The sequence below is a fragment of the Patagioenas fasciata genome, chromosome 3 (assembly GCF_037038585.1).
Source record: "Patagioenas fasciata isolate bPatFas1 chromosome 3, bPatFas1.hap1, whole genome shotgun sequence".
NCBI lineage: Eukaryota > Metazoa > Chordata > Aves > Columbiformes > Columbidae > Patagioenas > Patagioenas fasciata.
In genome coordinates this window covers 58,647,497-58,670,126 of record NC_092522.1, presented here as the reverse complement: position 1 = coordinate 58,670,126, position 22,630 = coordinate 58,647,497, and the positions used below count along the sequence as shown (strand labels likewise).

Genomic DNA, 22,630 nt, shown 5'->3' with positions numbered 1-22,630 from the left:
GCTTGTCAGTGAATTCCTGACACATGTTTAAGTACTAGCAGTTGCCATGGCTCTACAAAAGTCCTGTTACCTTAAAGTTCTTACTACTGTAGTGTTTGGCATCTCTCCATTTGCTCTGGTGAGACAGTTCTTGCCCCTAAGAAAGTTTAGAAACTGAATAAACCAATCAGGAAGAACGGGATTACATATGCAGGCATGGAGGCTGAAATTACCTGTGTAAGGCCGCAAAGCTAGTCAAGGGTGGATGTGGTCACAAGCTGTATGTATGCCTCCTGACACGCACTACAGTGCCTCAGCCATGAGACCAGCAGTTCTCAACCTGAGAACGTGAGCTGCTGGTGACAAATGATGGACTCAGCAGCTCTATCTCCTTGTCTTTTCCTGGGTAAGGAGGAGAAGCAAGGACATGTGTCCTCAGGACACCAGCTTCTCAGGAGCCAGCCAGCTCTGCTTACCAGACACGAACAGTAACACTCATGCTGCCATTCCTGCCTCTCCATCATCACCATGGCAGATCCCCCGGGAATACAATCCCCATCCAAACACTATCGCATGACATCTCCCTTCTACTCTGAAAACCCACTATGAAGAAAACAAAGTGTGGCTTTCTCAAATAAGCTATGTATGTCCAATTCTCCACTTGCTTGGTGGAGATGGATGGGACCACCAGCACCAGACCAACACATACATGGTGCCACTGCACAGCCCTTAGTCTGTGAGAAAACCATATATTTTCTTTTGCCAGAGATGCACACAGCAGTATTCATCCACCAGCAAAGTTTAAAAAAAACTTGAAAACAACCATGCAAGGCCATGCTGTCGCTTCATTATCTTCTATCATGCCATCGTTATGTTTTAAATTGCTTTCCTCACACTGAAATCACTTCACCCATGAATTGAAACTCCTCTAAATGTACCAATTAAAATTCCTGGTCTCTCACATGACATCTGGGCTGAGAACAGTGGTAACTCCTGGCCTCTAGGAGGAAAAGCAGCCAAATGCATAGTTTTGTTACCATACAGGGCGGACTTTTTGAGCAGAGATATGTAACTAGTAATTATATGAGCTTTAGAAGAAAGTAAAAGACAGACAGTGTTGCTACAATAGAGAAAGAGTGTCAGAGCTTGCCAAGGAAACTAAACCAAATTGCAAGTGTCTTCAGCCACACGAATTAAAAAGTAGAAGCTATAATAATAAAGTAAGGTCAACATATTAAAGATGAAATTAAAAAAACCTATAGAAGAGCTGAATGCACTACTCTTAATGAAGAGTGAATCAGGAATTTCAAAATCGTGGAAGAAAAAACAAACCCCATACAACATAAAGCTTGTATCAGCATTTTAAATAAGTTTATTTTCTGTTGGTGCCTTGTATCTGAAAAGTATCAAAACCTGTAGGTAAGTAATTTAGAGGAGTGGGGGGAAATCTGAGTGACTATAGGCTTAATGGTTTTCAAACAGATTTTTGAGAAAAGAATAATGTTTAAAACATTTGAGATAAGTAAGAACTACAAGCTTTGTTTTGCAGAGGCAGGCTATGCCAGATACAAACCCTTCTCCAGTAACAAAAATGTGACAACATCTCATCAATGTGGCCTTCAGGAGAAAAACGTGCTACAGCAATACAGAGGAATGTGTCAGCAAGACTAGAAAAAAATATAATCACATGATTAAGAGAGAGGAGAATACTCAGCCATGACAGGAGAACTGTGGGACAGGAGAGGACCAGCCTGAGAGCTCTAATTTCCTATCTGCTAAACAACCTCAGCAGAATGAGTAACGCTAATGGAGATTTTTGCCAATGACAAAGTTTGAAAGCATTGCCAACATGGAGAGGAACCAGGATATGACACAGGAAAAAACTGCTGTGGTGTTTAGAAAGAAATGAAGATAAACAGATTCGAAAGTTATTAGTAAACAGCCATTGCCACTGGAGATCAATGACACAAATCTGACCTGCGATTTGGGAACTTTGTACTTACAAACATCAGAGTGTGGGAGCCTATCAGTATTGTCAATCACAGAATGAGTGATGTAAGGAAAATGAGGAAAAAAAATGGTGACTGATTTGAAGATAAACACCAGCAAGGCAAGATTGACTTTGCAGAGCTCTGTTCATGCACATATGTTGAAGAAAGTGAATACTGTAACAGATGCAACACCTAAAAATGCAGATAGGCTGTTATAGGAAAGGCAAGCCTAGAAAAGATTAGACAAGTTGTATTTGTTTAGTTTGACAGACAGTAAAAAAATTTTCACCTGCAAAAGAAAAGACTAAGCTGGAAAACAGTTTTACAGAACAAATCAGTCCAAATTTGCCACAGAAACCCAGCTTGCTTACCAGCAGTAGCAGCAAGAGTTAAAAATTCCAGCTAGTTTCAAACTGGAGCTCAGTCAATTTATGAAGGAGATCATCTGATATACTTGTCAGATAAAGCAGAGAATGCAACTAAATGGCTGATGATTTATAATCGCACGTTCTTTTATTCCTGTAAATTGCCCCTCATCATTCTGGATATCAACAACAGATTTGGGAAAGCACATTCACAAATATGTTTTGTAGTGAGGGAATGCCATGTGAATTTTTAACACTTTGCAGATTTATTTTTTCTTTAAAGGGAAGAAGATAAAATCTCACAAGACGGTCCATAAGGTGGGAGCTTTTATCTTCAAAATAGCATCACCTCTCCTTATTGGGCACAATACCACTTTTTAAATGAAAAGTGTAATATTAGTTAGACATAATTCATTAGTTCACAATCAATATCAACTTTCAGTTTAGAGCTTAGCTTTGCATAGTTTACAAGCTTCCAGTTAATTCAACTCTGAAATACAGTGACATATTATACTAAGGTCAATGCTAGAATATTTCCTGACACACAAAAATGTTCACAACAGCTCTCTTCTACCCAATATTCCTTCTGAAAAGTTTTATTTTGCAATGTATGCTAAAGATCAGAACTGCCAGAAGCAAAAGTTTCAAGAGATCTGCACTGAAAATGTGGAGTCACTCAGGGCTTTCTCAAGGACTCTGAACACACAAAGATATAAGAAAAGTTTTTATTCCCATTTGGCATAATAATTCATAAATTACCACAAGACTGTGCTAAGCATTTTTTGCAATAGAAAGTCATTTAAATAATTGTCACCTGACCTTCAGTGGCAGCAATCCGTAAGCAAGGGATGCATGATTTGCACTCAGATCATTTGTGACGAAACGGTAAGTAACTAAGCTTTCAGGAACTCTGAATTCCTGTCAGTGAAAGAAAAATGTGTCGCATGATGTCTCTGAAGACTTTCCAGCTTACTGGTAAGACAATTTGCTAAGATTTTAAAAGCAACAGGGAAGAGGAGAAGATGTTTTGTTTCCACTTTACAACACGTGAAAGAAATTGAATTTACTTTTACCTTGAGAAATGTGAAGAAAGAAATAAAAAGGGCACTTGTGATGTGAATGGCACCACCATTCCCAAGTGAATGGCAAAGATTCACAATCCTCTTGCAGCAATGGTGCCTTATTTTGCAGTTTGCAGTACCACTATGCCTTGTGCTATTAGGCCATGATTTTAAGAGCCTTGCAGCAACACTGGCTAATACAGTATCATCTTTCTCCCCAACAGCTCACTGCCACAGTTGTGCTAAGCACAGCTGCTTGAGCAGCTGCATTATGAATGGGATCAGAGAAAACACTGCAAAGTTTTGAACATCCCTTTTCTAGTTTGTAGCACACACGTTTCAGAGTAGGCCAGTAACACCTACACTGATAATGCTGTCAACCACCTTGCACCACGAAACTGTAGCATGGCTTTAACACTTAAAGCAAGAAAAAAACATTGGTTCAAAGAGCACAATGTTGGAATGTAATCGTACTACATTTTATTTCTTGTGAAAATAATGTGTGAAGAAGTCAGAGATGAAATAACACAAGGTAGAAAGATGCTGGAGAGAATGTGAAAAATCAAAGCTCTCTGGGGGTTCACCACATGGATCCCCTTCCTAGTGGTATTGAACAACATAAAAAATTAAAAGGAAATCCTTGAACTCAGCTTTCAAATGTAATAATATCATATGTACTACGGGTGCCAAAAGAAGTTTAGCCAAAGTATTTGGGCTTTATTTCTTTTTTAGGAAAAACACTACTACTAAGAACATAGCTAGAAGTGTCTTATGACATTTAAAAAAAAATCTACTGAAGATTATTCACTTAGTGTATTAAACTCATACAAATTTTATTAGGTGGTTTATAAACTTATCATACAATGTCTACTATGAGAGTTATGTAAAATGGATACCCTTGGAAATACAACTTCGTATGTATTGAACAGACAGAGCAGCTAGCATCATTAGTTTATTCTAACAAGAGTACCAGCACAATAAAGAGTCAGTTACTTAGCTTATAAAAATTTACTGCATCTGCTTGAGTTTATACCATTAAAAATGTGTGACGAAGTCTTTCCAATTACATCAAGCAGACCAACTAAAGAAAGAAACAGAAAAGGAACCTTTCCTATGAAAGGCACCAACAGCTTGCAGTGACCTCCCTCTTGTCACTTGATATGCCACGAGGAAAGACAAAGGCACACTTAACCTTGCTTAGCACAGTGTGCTCTCAGCATTGAATGGGATGGGCTTACTAAGAGTAGGAAAGAAAGCAATCATCAATCAGGTAGTCCAGGCCTGAAAAAAAAACTTCAGAAGGACTTCGGTTTAGGATTCCAAAAACATATTCGTGCTTCACTTTTTTTCTGACTTACAACAATGCCTTTCCTCAGCTGAAACACCTTCAAGGGATTAAAGAGGTGGATAGGACAACCTGCTGGCAAATATGTCTCAGGAAAGCTCATTCCTTTTTCATCCTTTAAGTTTTCAAAACATCTCCTGGGCAGCCTGCATTCACTGAATAAAAATCCTAGTAGTTCATCCTTTCTATTCACCTTAACAGAGTATTAAGAAACAATCAGAATGATGCAGAAAAGGAACATGAGGCCAACACAGGAGGAAGAAGGATTGGCAGAGAGATGTGATGCAAGAAGACCCAATGATATTAAATGTGTTATTACCTCTTCCTGAGCAAAACACCAGACTCATCACAAGGAGTGACCAACTTCATTCTGTGTTGATAAAGTTACCAAAATTTCCCTCTCCTTTTTTTGGTTTATTGATATCTCCTTTACCTTCTTAGCAAGGCTGCCTGCATACATGCCCACAGGAGTCAACAAGGACTGCAAAACACTTTGTCCTCATGTCATGCCTGAAAGCTGACAAGTTGGTATGGGCTCTGTAGTCTAGTCCCCTACATTTCTGGGTGCAATTCATGGCACTTCTCTCTAAACAAGGCTGTATCTCCAATGAGACACTCAAGACATCAGCAACCAGAATTAATACCATCCCACTGATGCTGCTTTGCACTACCTCCGCTCTCCCCAACATGAGACATGCCTCCTGAAATGCAAAGACTCTCTCACTATTCCTCTACTTGCAAATTACACCAAGAATTCCTGCCCCCCTCCTCCCCTCACCCACCCCTGGAAACTACCACAAAAAAGAAAACTGCTGGGTGAGCAGAACAGCAATACTACTGTGATAAAGGCAATTTTTCCTGTGCTTTGCCAGCTGCCTGTCAGTAGGCACTTGTCACCTCTTGTCTCTCGAGTAACAAGCAAGTCTTAACTGGCAGCAGTTACAAAGTGGTTGAACCCGTGCACAGTTTCCCAAATCCCTGAGAAGTATGTGTGCATGTTTAAGAACACCCAAAACTGTTTTGTGAAATGCTTCTTTCCTATACTGCAGCATCTTACATGGCAAAATATTACCAGGAACACTTAGCTCCTTAAACAGTGCAATTTTTGGCGCTTAAATCAAGTGTTTTGCAATATACATCATACATTATGTTGATCCAAACATGAGACTTCTGCTGTCAGAGAAACAAATACAACAGTTCTTTGTTCACTTCAGGCAATCACTCTGAACTAGCCATGAAAATCTTCCTCAAAGCAATGGTGGGAAACTACAGAGGAAAGAAAGATGAGGCATAGAGGTAATTTCAGAAGAGGACTTCCAGAAAATCAAAACACGCTCCCCTGAACCATGAAATAAGAACACAAGCTCAAAGAAAAAATTCTGCAAAATTGAAGGTTTGCAGAAGTGGTAAATTTATCCTCAGGCCTGCCACCAAAAACTTCAGTTGCAATTTACACCAGATGTGGCCTTCAGTATTAACCAGCTTCTGTGGATCAGCCATGAGTTTGTCATTCCAACATCAGAGGACAGCAATGAAGAGCAAAAGGGGAATGAAAGAGGTCAACACCACAAAACAAAGCACCCCAAAAGAAGTAATTGCCTAAATACAGATAAAAGCATATTTCCCCACTCAGTTATAGCACAGGACTCAGCCTAAACACAAAGCTCTTTTTCCTGACACTGTTGAGATGTCAGCTGTCCTCACTGATTAACAGCTACGGTGAGCCAAAAGCAAGTAACGTAGAATTAGTTAAACAGGCCAGTTTAGGCAGTCTTTCATACAAAAGAAAAATGAAATGTCAGAATCGAGCACACGAGCAACTCACCAGTGCAGGGGCTGCCTGCGCCCCTCAGCCATCCTCAATGGGCTGCACTTGCTCACATCAAGGATGGGGAGAATGTGCAGGGCAATGGGCCCAAAGCAGTAGAAGGCTGAGAAGATAAACAAGTGCAAGTCACCCAGTGCTGGCCAAGATATTGCACTAAAAGTTCAGTGATAAAACTCGTACCAAGAGAACTCAGCATTAGAGCAAAAAGACTGAGTTGTGAGTATGTAGCAACAAAGCTACATACAAGGGAAAGGGAAATGGACAAGCTGAGCGAAAAGGCTTAGGATGCCTTGAACTAATGAGGGCTTGTGATTCACTTGGATACCTGACACTGAAATAGGGAATGCCTTAAATTAGTGAGAGTTCACAACAGGACTCAACGGTTAAACTTTGTTTAGATTTTATTTAAACCAAACAGTCTACACCGTTGTTAACTGGCACTACTCAACAGGCACAGCACGTTGCAATTCCAGCTGCAGAGCAAGCAGAGACGCAGGCAATGTAAGCCAGAGAGAGAAAGCAAGGTTTAAAAATAAATTTTAAAATAACATTTTGAGAGGATTTTTTTTTTTTTTTTTGCCTTGGCCATGGCACACAGTCACACAAACAGTGGGATCTACACAACAGATTATTTTTTTGCTGCTGGCTGTCCCAGCTCACCCTGTCCTGCCCCAGCTCCAGTGTTTTTGTGACTCTGAGCTGAACTGCTTCTGTGTTAAGTCAGCAGAAAACTAAGCCAACAAAAAGGGCAACAGGTTTCTGCCGGGATGTCATGCAAAAACAGTTGAGCATAGCCTGAGAAAGGAGACAGGCTTAGCTGCTCCAGCAATGCAGGCTCAACCTGATTAGCTAGTGCATCCACAGTAGCTTTACTGGCACTTTAAAGCTCCAAATGAGGCTATAATATTACAAATACTTATTTCAGCAAAACCACTATCTTATGTGGCATTATCTCACCTTCCCCCTGCTCTGCCACTGCGTGAGGGGAAGGAAGAAGATTGTTGTTGTTGTAGTTGTTTTCAGTCAAGATCAGCTCTCCAGTTTAGTTTATCACATGACTCTGCAAACAGGTGTGCTGGCAAGCGAGGGGTTTTACAGGACTGGAAACAAGCAGCTGGAGGAAGGAGGCTGCTTAAGCCAGGACAGAAAATAAAAAATATCTGTATCTGTGAAGTTGTGGTGCAAGTTCAGGGCCGTGCTATTCTCTTTAGTACTGTCTGCACACTTCGCAGGATGTTCTGCTTTAAAATAACTATCGCTTAAGTAGAAAAATAAAGTAATAAATATACAAATAAAATAATAAATATATAAAATATCATCATAATGTATATATGCTAGCTCAGTCATTAAGATATTTATTCTACTATACAGGAAAATAATTTAATTGCAGATCCTGTCACAGATTTCTTATGTTCTAGCTTTGGAAACAGCTGCACAACACTGAGAGCCATTCTCATAGCTCGTGGTCCCTAAAATGCCTCTCCTGGACATGAAGTTCTGCCACTTATGCTATTTCCAGCACCTCTTGGAATCTTTCATGAGCTTATGCAACTAACCTGCATGGCAAAACGTGAACTGCCATTGCTCATACAAGAACCTAATGAGTGCCAGATCCAATGCAAGGAAAGGATGAACTCCATGAGAACAATGGCAAAAGAGAAACATGGAACAGTGAAAATTTTTACTTTTAGCAAGAGTGAGTAAACTTGTTCAGCTAGTTACAGCACTGCAGTGTAGCTGTCCTGCATTCCTCCTGTCTGAACTAACCAGAGGATCAGCTTTCCCCACTGAGTTCCAATGCCAGTCTGGGGTTCAGCCACACAACTCCCTGAGCAGAATGTGGTGGAGTTTCTTGCCAACTGCTTTGCTGTGGAGCTTCACAAGGCATTGGGCTCTCTGCCTGTACAAACATGACCTCAACGTAGACTAGTACACACCTTCCAGCTGTCATTTTAGACTTCAGTTGTGTAGGGTAGGATGTGATAGTACTTCAAAAACCAGTAAGAGCTACATGTGGTCTCTGCTCATGTGCTCTGATGAGCTTCAAGAAACAATGTATTTTTAAAAAACATAAAGCTTACAGTAATTACAACCATTAGAACAACTATTTATACTTGTGACTACCTGCAAAGTTTGTTTAACTAGGCCACTCTAGGAGCTATTGCTTTTAATAATCTGACAAGGATCTAAAACTCATGCTGAAATTCTTTGCTCAGCAGAGCAAAGGCAGTCTCATTTTGAAGCCAGTTTCACGGGGATTTGTGTTATGTAGAATAAAATCTGAACAAGAGCCTTTAGCTGGCAACACACAAAGGTTTTCCTCTATTGCCGCTACACCACTTTGTCTACCAACAGAGAAACTCTGTCCAAAGACGAATGAAGCAAAAAGGAGTATTAAAGACAAATAGGTGGATACGACCAAAAAAAAGCATGAAACAGAATTATATGCTCTCATGCCTGAGGGAAGCAGTGAATGCAGGGGAATCCAAATCCAAGATGATACTTTTTGGGCTCCAAAACCTGAATCATGCCACCAATCTACTTCCATTCAGATGATAGAAAACACCTGTGACAAAGGGCAGGGTGAGAGAAGAAGTGCTTTGGGTTTTTTACATGTTCCCTTTGAGATTATTATTAATATTGGCATAAAATGAAGTAGAATTCTTACCTTTCGCTGCAATTTTATCCATTCACTTTTATCACTGTTTGCTAACTTGCCAACAAACCATAATATAATAAGCAAAATAATTACTTACCTACAAAACCTTTCTCTCCAACTAATTTAAGGGCAATTTTATCTGCCAAAACAGAAGAATTGCCATGTGCAATGTTAGCAAAAGGTCCAGCGTGAACAAATACTGGTGTTCCCTGAGTGATAAAAACAGATGTAACATTAATAGTGGATAGGTAAGAACACAAGTTCAATACTCTTGCAGTATTGATATAAATCAAAAGCACATATAGCAAGTAAGCGCTGTTAGATAATTCGAGAGGGGGAAGGGAGCAGGTACATCTCAAGTGCTTGAGACCCCATTCACTGACAGGCCTAGGTGTCAGAACTTGCTTCATCCACAGAAAGGTAATGGACAGCAGTGCTACCTGCAGGTAAATTACACAACTTCTCACCCAACCTGCTACTAAGGTTTCGTATTTCCACTGCCCTAATGCTGTGGTGTGCTATTCTGGCATATGTACTGCAATCAGCACTTAACTGCATTGGGGCAGACAGTACACAGATAGAGCCCAGTTCCTGCCGTACTCCATCCCTTACTGCTTCTGTTTTCCTCATAGACGGTACTTGCCATTCCTGTGCAGGCAAAGTAGCCAGCAGCAGTAATGAGGGACCAGAATTGATGATAAGGAGCTGGAGAGGGAGAAGGGAAGGGACATGGCTGGAGTACAACAGGTATGCTAACGTACAATGGAAAAAGCACTCAACGCTGCTGGCCAAGCACCTGGCCACCCCAGGTGCAGACCCAAATTCCCCTACACTAGGCACTACACAAATACGTAAGTAAAATAGACTCTGTAGCAGGGAGCAATCTAAACTAGCAAAAGGATAAACAAAGGGTTAATGAAGTAATGACACGGGGAAATTTGTCATATAGCAAGCAAACCTCATCTTTCCTGTTACTTTTTTGGCAGGCAGCACAAGGAAATAGAAATTAGAAAATTAGTATTTATAGAAAGGGATTAGGATTAGATGAGATATATTAACTGCTATATTTTCTCCAAGTCGGAGTATACAATCAGAGGGAAGGATGCCACTTCAACTGTCTTACGGTAAAATACTTAAACAAACAAATCCCTGTTGTTGTGTTAATGCTTTTAAAAATCTGCAGCTAGTTGAAGAACAGGTAAGGAGACAACTTCAGATTATCTCCATCCATGTTCTTTACACATTCTGTATTAGGAGCTACTGCCAACTCGCAAAATTTCAAGCAAACCACTGGACGACCTTCCTCAATTTTTTACCAGAAATAGCAATTAAGGAGGACAGTGTTCTTTGGATCAGCTGCAGACCACATCCAACACTCCCAAGAACCACAAGTTGGAAACTATTGACCACATAATAAAAACGGGTTGTTCCCTGCCTTAATGACTTAAGAAAACAACCTACATAGAGAAAAATTTTCATGTTTTCCATAAAACACCAGAACAATTGGATTACAGTAGTGAAATATTTGCTACTATGGAAGAAAGACTTCCTCATTTCCATAGTACTGAATACAAATCATATAAAATGTATCAACAACAAGCATCTGTTCTTATGGTTTCCTCTAGAATTAATTCTACGTAATTAATAGTTTTGTTCAGAGAAAAGGCAAGTAGCTTTTTATCCACTGGCAGATCATACATATTTTAGAAGAAACAGTGGAAGAGGAGCAGAAAAAGTAAATAAACCAGAAATTATGCCCTGTAACAAAAGGAATGATGCAGATTATTATCACCCTAACACACTGACATAAGAGTGTTTACTTAGGATTTTTTTTCTTGTTTTCTATCTGCTAATGACCACATAGTGCAACATCAACTGGAGTTTTCCACGTTTATGCTAAAAATTTAACTTGACCTTCAAAGCTTCTTATATAATAGCATTTAGGTATCAATCTAATGTAAGGTGCTGTACAAAATATTATCACTATCCCAAAGAGCTTATAACTTATACAAAATAAAATGCAAACCACTTCAACCAACCTAAGTTTAAGGTTTACTTCCTTAAGTTTTAATTTTACTTTAACTCAGTATTTACCCTTCTGGCATTCGAATAAATAAGAATACAGTTTTCAGTTACCAGATTGAAATCCACAGGGCTGATTCTGATGTGTGTTTTATTACTCACTAAATTTAATTTTATTCTTCCAAGCCCTTAATTTCTTGTGGCAAGCAACTACAGGGCTGCTCCCATTAGAGCCCAGCACACACGTGGGCAGATGTGATGTATGGACACAAACACAGATGATGAGGGTGGCCCAGCCCATACCATGGCTGCTATGCAGAAGAGGGGCCAGAAGGGTCTCCCACAACATTCCCTGTGCAATTGAGCTTCCAAAAGTTCATCCATACAGCATGGATGAGAACAAAATTTGGACTGTGGGGTCCAACATCCAGAATATTGGTAGCCAAGAGTCCCCCTGCCACTAACTTGAAATTCAAGCATGCTACTAAACCACTGGCATGGACAGATACTCCTCTGAAATCCACCAGAAGAAAGGAGGAGTTATGTGAATGGTCTTTTTACAAAAGCAATCCTGAAAGAAAAATACAGTGTAGGTACTGAAGGGAGTGAACTCCAGCAGAACCTCGGGAGCCTCAGGCACACCCTGGAACAGAGACAACAATGTCTTCTCAGGCCAGCTTCAGCAACTTGTTTCAGCCCATCTGTCCCACACTGCAGAGTGCCACTTATTTTCATTACACTCTTAATAAACTATATGGAGAAACAAACAGTGGCACAGGGATCCATTCTGCTGACTGTTTTCAGTACAGGAAATGTTATTATCCAAGTTTTAGCAAAAGAAAATAAACCCAGAATGTCAATAAATATCTCAAGTTATTTGGCTGCTAGATGGATGTTTATAATACTTATTACCACTCTCCCCTCATCTTTACTGCGAATGGCACTTTAAATGTAACATGAGGAGACCATCCCCAAGCAGCCAGCCTGCAACTACAAAGAGTTGTCCCATAGAGCAGCTGCTCTGTTACGCATGGTATATATAAATGCTGAACATTAAGGGATCAGTTCACAAGGGAACAAATCTGTCATGACAAACATGGATAAACACTACGAAATCATTATGCACATCTGAAACAAAGTCATCTCAATTCTACAGCACTGGATATAAGTTCTGTTGAAGTCTAGAGTTATTGTAGGTGGAGTGCCCCATGTTTCCCATTTTGAGATTTTACTGTCATTCCTGCATTTAAAACACTGTCAATCGTTAACGCCTTGAGGCAGCATTTCTGGTGACAGAGTAGCAGGATTATGATGGAAATCAACCCACCAAGAAATAATACCACGTTAAAAGCAGGAATTTAATTGCATAGAAATGTTTATATAAAGTAATACATTGAAAGAAAAGAATGTAAGTCCCAGAATTAAATGCCTATTGATCAAAAGAAACTCTTCTGACATTTATAATTGTCTTTTAGAACACCACAACAAAACCACATTATTTTCTAACAGATATGCAAAGTGCAAATAGAGTGATGCAGACTGAACACTCAGAATCAAAGCTACCTTGACACTGATGTTTAATGCATACAATGTTATCCAAGTGGTAATTTCATACACAGTCCTGGCTGTGACATTCTTGATCCTATGTGACCTCTAGTTTCTGCTATCAGATGCTACATGAAATTCTGACACACATATATTCTTCATACACTTACATAAATGAACAGAAATTCTTTGCAGGAGCAATCAGTTAAGTTGGCTATAATACAATAACATATCACAGGACTCAAATTTTACTTCTCTAATATTCCCTGAGAGCAGGAAGTTGTCCCCATTCAAACAAAAGCAAAAAGGTAGTTACCACTTTGACACACTGGAGAAAATGAGACATTTTTACTAACCAGGGACTGTGCTGTTATCCTTCTACATTCTTCAGCTTTTCATCATACCAGGAACTGTTGTGAACTCTTCTAGCTATGTAATTTTGATGGTCAAACTTACTATCATGTACATTAATTTTTCTCCAAATGCATTTGTTTCCATAACTACTTCATTATTCCTGTATTTTTCTTCGTCCCTCTTCCCATGAATATTGTTCATCATTCAGCTTACTTTGAAAAGCCAATACTAGAGTACTCGGGCACAAAGTTAGGTTGTGCTAATTCTGTATTCTTGGAGCTGGTGGAAGAAAACTCATGAGGGCAAGTGCAAAACATTGCACTCATAGACCAGCAAAGCTTCATTTAGTCTCTGAAGGCACTATGGCAATATAGGGTGGCTGGAAGCCCTCTTTTGAAAAAGCATAAACAGGCAAAAGGACCCTCGTGTTTCTGAATGACACAAACACAGAATAGAATTGCCTCAGCGAATCATCCACCTTCCACTCAAAATGCTGGGCTGTGGGAATCATCATGGGAACATACATGTAAAGAAAATACAAAAAATGGAAACTTCCCTAGAAGAGCAAGATGGGAAACAGAAGGAAGTCTATTACTTGGAAGCCCAAGCTGCTTTCCAGTGTGCCCGGAAGCAGTTCAACTGTGCACTGCAGCTTGTTTGCAACAATAGGCAAAATTATGGCTAAAGCCAGAGTCTCAAAGAAAGGAAAAAAAAAAACAACACAAAACCCCACAAAAACAAACACACAAACCCAATAAACAAACAAACAAACCCCCAAAAGGTAGAAATACACTTCCTAAGATACCTCTATGGATTTGACCCTGGCTTGAACCTTGAAAGTTGAACACAGTCGCTGGAGAGAAGCACAACAAGCACAATATGGAATTGGTAAGCCTGAGAAGAAGGGCAGGCATCATAAGTGACACTCACCTCTAATGTTTGCATTAGTGTTGGCTTAATCGCATCTTTCATCAAAACTGTCAAAGCGCCTGTTACTCCCTGAAAAACAAGAGTATGTGTTTTAAGGAAGCCAGTTCTAATGTGCAACATCCCTGAGTTACACTTAAGCTTACAGCTAAAACAGGGAAAAAAACCTTACAGTTCAAAGGTGAAAAAGAAAGCGTGCTCCTAAGACGTAATGGATAAGCAGTGTTAAAGTGTTACATAAAGAATCAATTTAGATGTTACTTCAAGACAGAAATAGAAAATATTTTGCTCTGAATACCCTTAAAAGACAGTAGAGAAAATATTCTCCCCACTTCACGGAGAGACCAGAAACAGAGTTATGCACTGATCAGCATGAGGATGCTCATGGGACCAAAAGATGAAATGGAAGAAAAGGCCACTGAGACCCAAGACAGCAAGAAGGCAATAACTTGCTAAAACTGCCTAAAGAACTGGCAGATGTATTTCTTTCATGACAGAATCAATAGCATGAATCAGTAGCTGGCAACAACCAGAAAAGGTATTTTTCAAGACTTGTACAAATATACACATAACAGACACAGGATGAAAGCAGACACAGAGTTGACTGGGGTAGATAATGAATACAGCACCGAGATTAAAAGTTAGAGATGCCTTACTGTGGTGATGAGAGGACAAAAGGAACTGAGTGAATTGCTGGTTTTTAATTGTAAATAATCTTATTCCTCCCTAAAAGTTTTGCTGGATATTAAGTTTAGATTATACACTGAGTTTAAAATAAGAAAAAGTCATTGCATTCCTCTACACTAAAATTAAATGCCCATTTCTAATCCTACTAATTTATCAAAACAAATATATTCTTTTTCCTATTGATCACAGTGCAGAATTGGAATTCATGAAAATAAAAATCAGAGTACACAATACACTTATTGAGTAGATGTACAAGCCTGTTTTTTCCTGCTGTTTGATCAATTCCACAGCCAGCTGGGACAGAATTTCTCAGACCAGAAGCGCAGTTCTTCCCCTTCCACCCCCAGCTGAAGGAAATGATGCTCAGCACTAGCTGCTAGCAACACAAACCTAAGCAGAACCAGGTACATACACTAGCTAGAAGGCAATAGGTAACAAATATCTCAAGGAAAAGGTCAGTTAATTTTACATTTTCTTTCTGTATCTCAGTTTTTCCATCATCATATAGCATAAGCTATTGGTCATTACGCTAAAAGAGAAACAGCTGCTGATCATTTTCAGCACATGAACACTGAGATAGTTTACAATCTTACCATGTGAAAGGCAACTGTAATAGCTATTCAGCTTTCTGGAGAAAAAAAGCCAAATGGAAAACTTTATACCAGCTGGTCAATGGCAAGGTTAACATCTACCTGAGCAGCCACAGATCAGCCCTAATCCTCTTCTTGGGCAACCTGCCTAAGGACTGACAAGTGGTAACTCACGTTAACTGTAGCCATCTGATTAGGGGTTTCTGGTGTCTACTTTATGCTGGATGAGACCACCAGCTCATTCAAAGTAAGCATGCCAACAGTCGTTTGCTGGCCCAAGCCATGTTGACCGGAAAGCAGGTTTTGGGGAAGAAGTAAAATATAAAATAAAATCAGGACACATTTTCCTCCCTTCCTCCTCCTAGACCATAATTGCTCAAATCCTGTCTCCTTTGCTTTCTGATAGTCTGTCACCACTTTGATAAAAAGAGTGAAGCAAAAGTCCCATACACTTCCTGTGCATTTTAACTTTTTGCGAAACTTCACCCATGTTAAATACACATTCTGGACAGAACTCATATCTGAAGCTGAAAACAAAGAAAAAAAGATGCAAAACCTCCAATTACGACACATCACGGCTGTCTGCCTTACATGGTGCTTAAACAGGTTTGGTGTCAATAACGGCCCTTAAAAGCTAAGCAGCTAATAAGGTTTTCATATCTATCTGACCTGACTCTATCAGAATGAAGTTTTCATTCCTTCATATCCCAGATCCTCCAAGTAGCTGGCAAAGAATTCCCACAGCTCACTCAACATCCTGGATCTGACTCTCAAAGCTACTTAAGGATTATCAGGTTCCCATTTCCAATTCAGCAAAGGTAGATAGATTTTTTATAAAAGAATTAGAGGCTTAGACACTTACACACCAATTAAGCATGTGAGAGCCCAAGGATCATTAGCTTTGAACTAATTAACTGGCAGAAGAAAGAAGTAAAACTCTGAATTAAATGTATATGGACACCCAACTCTCCTGGGTTCTCTCCTGGAACTGATCCCAAGTACTTCTGAAAAGAATATCCCCTCCATCTATCCACCAGCTGTCAGGACAGGTATGCTCCCCAGGACAGCAAAGATCATAGAGCACAAAATAAATTACACACATGACACAGGAAAGGCAAACTTAGATGAAAAACCAAAATACTTTCAAAGCAACTTCCAGTGGTGCAGTCTCTGAAGAGCAGAAATGAAAGCCAGCATCAGGTGACAAGGGAAGTGATTGAGTAACTACTGTTAAATAAATAAGGGTTACACAGACTGAAAGGCAGAGAAAAACTCTTTTCTTGATAAGAAAAATCAAAAAATACTTATAACTCCCCTTCATTTGAAACTATAGTCTCTAACAAAATAATGATATTTTTCTGCAATATCAGTTCTGTAAAAAACTAAACCCTAAACCGTAAGCTGAGAAGAACTGCAACCACTTGTGTTTGAAGTATGTACACAATGTTTCTGATGAATCAGAGTACAAAATATATTCAGCCAACAGATCAGTTATAAAAGCAAAATGAAGCTATTTGTTTTGGTCCTGGAATTATTGAAGTATAACAGCATGGCAAAGAAAGTATGCTGAGGAGAAGTCTTATTTAAAAAAATAGTGACATATTTCTTTAATAATTTTCACAGCTGCTGAAATACTGATCTAGGGCATACATACTCATTCGATTTCACATAAAGACATGGCATGTGTCCATCAAAATTCTACTACACTGTAAAAGCCAAAAAGCAATTCAGTCTTAAAAATACTGTACAATGAGCACCACATTTTGGCAAAGACTTCTGTATGTTCCATTGCAGAGGACAGATATTTAATCCATCACTCTTATGGAAGGAGTCTTCTCAATTCATGAAATATTCAATTTATCTTTTTTCTATTACTCCTAGCCTGCCTCTGCATCTGGTTTATATCTGCCAATGTGTACTTTAGGTTTTACTATTATATTATTATAAATATATTGCATATAAAGTCAAAATTAAGAACAATTGAGTTTTTGTGAAGTATATTGTGTGTACATCTGGAAACAAATCACAGAGAAAGGGTTTAGTGGTTTTGGTTCACATAGATTCCAATGAACCAAAGACTATTGTCAAACATTTAAGCTTGCATAAATTCAGTCTGGGTAGTACATATAAAACATGAACCCCAGAATTTTTTAAAGTGACAGGTGGGACTGACCACTACTCATTATTCAGGTTGTGTGGTACTTCCCATGATAAAGCTGCCTTTAATATTTGTTAAAACTATATACAACTGCAGTTCCATGTCAAGTGACTATGACAGATTCACCTTTTAAACTTGATTTTGTTTTATGAAAATTTGAGCTAAAAGGATTGAACTGTTCTCAGATTAAGAGCATTCAAAAACCATGCATGTTGTTTTTCCTATGTTCACTTATCTTGAGATCTTTCCTTTCTGAGCTATAAAGCTTTACCTCTTCTCTGACCCTGGCTCAAAAGAAGGATGAAAATTCAGGAGGAGAACAGCTTCACACCAAATCTCTCATCACATCTGAAAATTCGCTCAAGATATAAACCTTGGGAAGATGAAAATGACAGTTCATAGATACTCATTAGTGAATGCTTAAGGCTTCCCCTGCCCTGCCCATAAAGCTTTAGCTGTGCTGTGCAGTGTGCTTGTATAGCCAAGGGTGTAACAGCTGGATCTACAGTCTGGACACCTGGACCACAAGTAAAGATCTCTTTTCCTGGATCCTACTGGAATCCTTTTCTAATACATACAAGGAAGAGAGAGCCTCACGGTCCCTATGAAGAGGGGTGAAAAGCTGGGCTTGCAGAAGCACAGTAACCACATAGGTAACATTAGCAGCAGGGGGAAGGGTAGATACCCCATTTAAAGTCTAGAAATAGTAGGTTTAGTTGCAAGCTGTCCAAATAGACTGACCACCTGTAGGAAGAAACCAGGAACAGAGATGACATGCCACCCAACAGAACTGAAATTTGTCTTCTTCGTACATATGGATTTTGACATGGTACGGTCTTTGATTATACATCTCCTGCTATTGTTTGCAGAGGATTCAACTTTACACAGTACACTTTCACAAGTGCAGTGCAGTTATTCATAAGCTCTCTACCTTCGTACAAAGTAACCAGTATTTAATTTGACAGAGAAATCTTAGCAAGAAAACCTACCACTAATTTCCTTTGATGACTTTTCTCAAATCCCAACACCACAGCATCTGACTTCTTCACCAATATTAATAAGTATGCCGAAATGAACAATTGTTACTGTTTTCAGAAGAAAATCCAGAACAACCCTAGACAACATAAAATAATTTCTCCTCATTCAAAGTTCTTGATGGCATTTCATGCTTTCCATAGATATCAGCTTTTTAGCTCCTGGGTATCAAGCCAGCTGGAGGAGTGCACAGCTCCTCATGTACTGTAAGAACCAGTTTGTATGGACACAGCATCAGACATAAGCGTTGTGAAAAACACAGGAACAGAATTCAACTCTCCAAAGAGGCACCTTTTTGCCTTAACCATGAAATCACTTTCCTATTTTTCTCATAGTTCTCATCCTCATTTGTAACACACTCTGCAACAAAGAAGGTAGGAGTTTCTACACTTCACAATCAAGATATGCACCCAAGTCCTCCCAGTGCACAGTATGGAGAACCTGCAGAGGAAGCTGCAGATGGTCATAATACTTATCTCCCTGACACTGTGATGATTTTTTTTCTGGACAGTTCTTCTATTGTATAATATAGAACACCGCTTTAAAGAAGAACTAGAAACATATGTTTAACACACGTGACGCTATCAAATGATTGAGATGCTAAGCATAGGAAGTTTGTTTAAAAAAGGGCCAAAGAAAACTGAATTAGTAACAGACATTTTGCTGAGCACTTCTTTCATTTTAGTGGAAAAATTTTCAAGTTCTCTGTGTGCTGTTCAAAATTTGAGCCCTAGCATTTTATTTCCACAGAGCAACTATAGACGAAACAAGCTAGAGAAAAGCAACTGCTTTAATCCATCAAGCTGATTAGCATTAGTTGGATGAAGACCAGTTAGACATTTTGCAATTTTAATACATTAAAGTACCTTCATACAAAAGCAGCATTAAGATTAAAATCATGTATTTAAAATATAGTTTTAACTCTGACACTGAATTATTTTAAAGTTTTTGCATATGCATTATAAGGTAGCTCATTCCCCACCCCCTCCAAACGTTATGCAATTGAAAAAGAAAATCAAAACTCCAACAGACAGAATAATAAATGTGGTTCTTCAGGTCTCCTGCATAATTTGGAATAGCTTATTTGCTCTGAAATGTAATGGTACTTGGAAATTTGGGTGTGCTTCTCTTAATTTCAATCTTAAATGCAGGCAAGCTAGATATTATGTTTTCATTTCCCTATTAAACTGGAATCCATTAAGGCTGTGAATGTATTCCTGGCTTGTGGATTTGGTGTCTTTGCTGAAAAGACAGGATATACTTGTTCTTTGCTCATTCTAAAAATGCAGTAAGTTTATGCAGATGTCCACATAAAAGGGACAAACAGGAAAAAATACACATAGTCTGTGCGATGCAGGCAGTCCTTGCCAGCAGGATGGCAAGAAAGCATGTCTCTAAGACATATCACACTTGCTATGAGGATATATTTAGATCACAAAATAAGCATAAAAACATAGCATTATTATATTTACTGTATTTAGGGTGTGCCATGAATCTGCAAGATATCAACTTACTTTGGCAATTAGGCCAGAAGTCAAGTAATGTAATGTTACAGTAAAATCGTGCCAATCACAGGAAGCCTACTCGTGCCTTTTAAACACCTCCAGGGATGGTGACTCCATCACTTCCCTGGACAGCCTGTCCCATTGCCTCACAGCGCTTTTGGTGAAGAATTTTTACCTAATATCCAATCTAAACCTTCCCTAGCGCAACTTGAGGCCATTTCCTCTTGTCCTATCACTTGCTACTTGGGAGAAGAGACCAACACCCTCCATGCTACAACCTCCTTTCAGGTAGTTATAGACAGTGATAAGGTTGCCCCTCAGCCTCTTTTTCTCCAGGCTAAACAGCCCCAGTTCCCTCAGTCACTTGTCATCAGACTTGTGCTCCAGACCCCTCACCAGCTTCGTTGCCCTCCTCTGCACTCTCTCTAGTACCTCAAAGTCCTTCTTATGATGAGGTGCCCAAAACTCAACACAGGATTCAAGGTGTGGCCTCACCAGTGCCGGGTACAGTGGCACAATCACTTCTCTAGTCCTGCTGGCCACACTATTCCTGATACAAGCCAGAATGCTGTTGGTCTTTTTGGCCATCTGGGCACACTGCTGGCTTATGTTCAGCCATCTGTCAGTCAACACCCCCAGATCCCTTTCTGCCAGGCAATGATCCCCTTTTACTGACTCACAGCCTGGCTATAAGGGCTAGATGGAAATACATATTGAAGCTGAAGTAGAGAATGAGGAAACAGTAACTAATGAAGGTAAGGAAGAAAAAGTCTTAATGATGTGAAGAGATAACCTTGTGCCCAGCACTGTCAGCAACCTATGAATTAAGAATATCTTGTTTTCATTCTGATTTAGTGGTATAAGCATTCATGTGTTAACTATCATTGTAACATCTGAGCACACTTTACAAGTACAGTAGCAAACATTATCAGCTCTCTCAAATAGGAGTCTACACCCTGACTCCCTCCAGCACCAAATCTGTTTGCCTTAAGAACTGCAGAAAACTATCCAAGTAGGTTATGGAGACCAGAGACTTCTTAAAACAGATGTTACCAGAGAGTTGGAGAAATGAGTTCTACATCTTGTTTTCATTGTGAGCAAATTTTGACCCAGAAGATCTTTCTTCGATATCTGACTGTGCTGTTCAAAGCAAAATCCTTGGCATGCACATGCCTTTCTAATGGTTCAAGAGGCAAAATAAATGCATCAGAGATTATCCACAGCACTGAACATTACCAAATCCTCTGCTGTCACTGGTTCTCCTTTCTTGTCATTAGCCACCACCATTTTCCCCAGTCTCTCCTTCATATCTTGCAGGCTGGTGGTAAGTGCCAGGATGGCCATAATTTCACTTGCAACAGCAATATCAAACTGAGCCTGTAAAATAGAAATCAGAATCTTGGATCAAATCCTTACAGGGAATCATCAGGAATAGGGTCAGGAAAGACAGATTTCACACTGGAATTCAAACAAGTTCTAAATTGTAACCCACAGCGTTTGAGATTACTCAGACTAGAGTAACTTAAAACACTGTTTATATTCACTCATTTATGTTCTCCGTTACACTTCATTTACTTGGGGACCAAGCCTGCAGACTGCTTAGCCCCTTGGCTCACATTATCCTTAGCAGAAGCTCCCTGAAGGACTAAGAATTTTTTTCTGTGGCAAAAAAGAAAATCACCAGATGTGTTTTGAACTTTACTGGCATGAGCACAGCACTGTGGTTTTTTTCTATAATGCTCTCCAAAAGTTTTTTTTTTATTCTGGTTTCAAAAACATTCTTGTTACATTTGATCATTCTATGCTGCTAGGTCTTGTGCCTGACCTATGATAATGTAAAATATATCTTCATCCTCTCTTTTTTTAATGAACAAATATATAAGTTAAAAAAAACCCAACATGAACTATACATGGCATCAGTTCTATTGCTCTTGTAGAAATACGCCCATATTGTGCAGTATTTCAGCACAACTTAGGCTGCAGTCTTTACTTTTAAGAGCCTGCAGAACACACTAGCAATGTTTGTTCTAATTTACTATTAGTAAATCCCAGACCACATGCTGTCAGAACGTAAACAGAGAAGAAAGTCAAAGTCACTAATGTATTATGTGGTAGGAATGCAATGTTGGGAGTGAACAAGAACTGCAGCTTCTTTAGTAATCTCTCCATCGCCAGCAATTAAAGTCTGTACAAAAAAGTAGTAATTGACATCCTACTGCTAGCTATGTAAAAAAAGCCCTGTTTTTAAGAAGCAACTACACAGAGAATTGTTTAAAACATACGTTATCACTGCTACCATTTGCCTAGTACTTTAACAGCTTCTGCCTTTTTTTTAACCTGTGTTCCTGCTTTTAGATTCTGTCTTGACAGCAACATCCCAGAGCAGCCCTGAGGCTGACCCCTGTGTACTTGTGTGTTAATTTAAAACTTCTGAAGACACCTGAGCACTCTTCTGCATTGTGCACAGACAGCTCTTCTGCATTGGGCACAGACAGGGAGAGATAAATACCATAGAACAGAAAAAACAATCCTGTAATCAAGATTTTCAGCACAGTGATTCAACTGAAATGCTGAAGTTA

The 22,630-nt window shown here is 39.3% G+C and overlaps 1 protein-coding gene across 3 annotated transcripts in view; it reads right to left on the bottom strand.

The window, feature by feature from the left end:
- Positions 1-22,630, bottom strand: part of MTHFD1L (methylenetetrahydrofolate dehydrogenase (NADP+ dependent) 1 like) — a 152,801-nt gene that overhangs the window by 79,226 nt on the left and 50,945 nt on the right. For all 3 annotated transcript variants that reach the window (XM_065835134.2, XM_071806421.1, XM_071806422.1), the window contains 3 exons: positions 21,288-21,428; positions 14,080-14,148; positions 9,326-9,437 (listed from right to left, as the gene is read on the bottom strand). In XM_065835134.2, the coding sequence (XP_065691206.2) occupies positions 9,326-9,437; positions 14,080-14,148; positions 21,288-21,428 (322 nt within the window). The remainder of the gene's footprint in view (positions 1-9,325; positions 9,438-14,079; positions 14,149-21,287; positions 21,429-22,630) is intronic.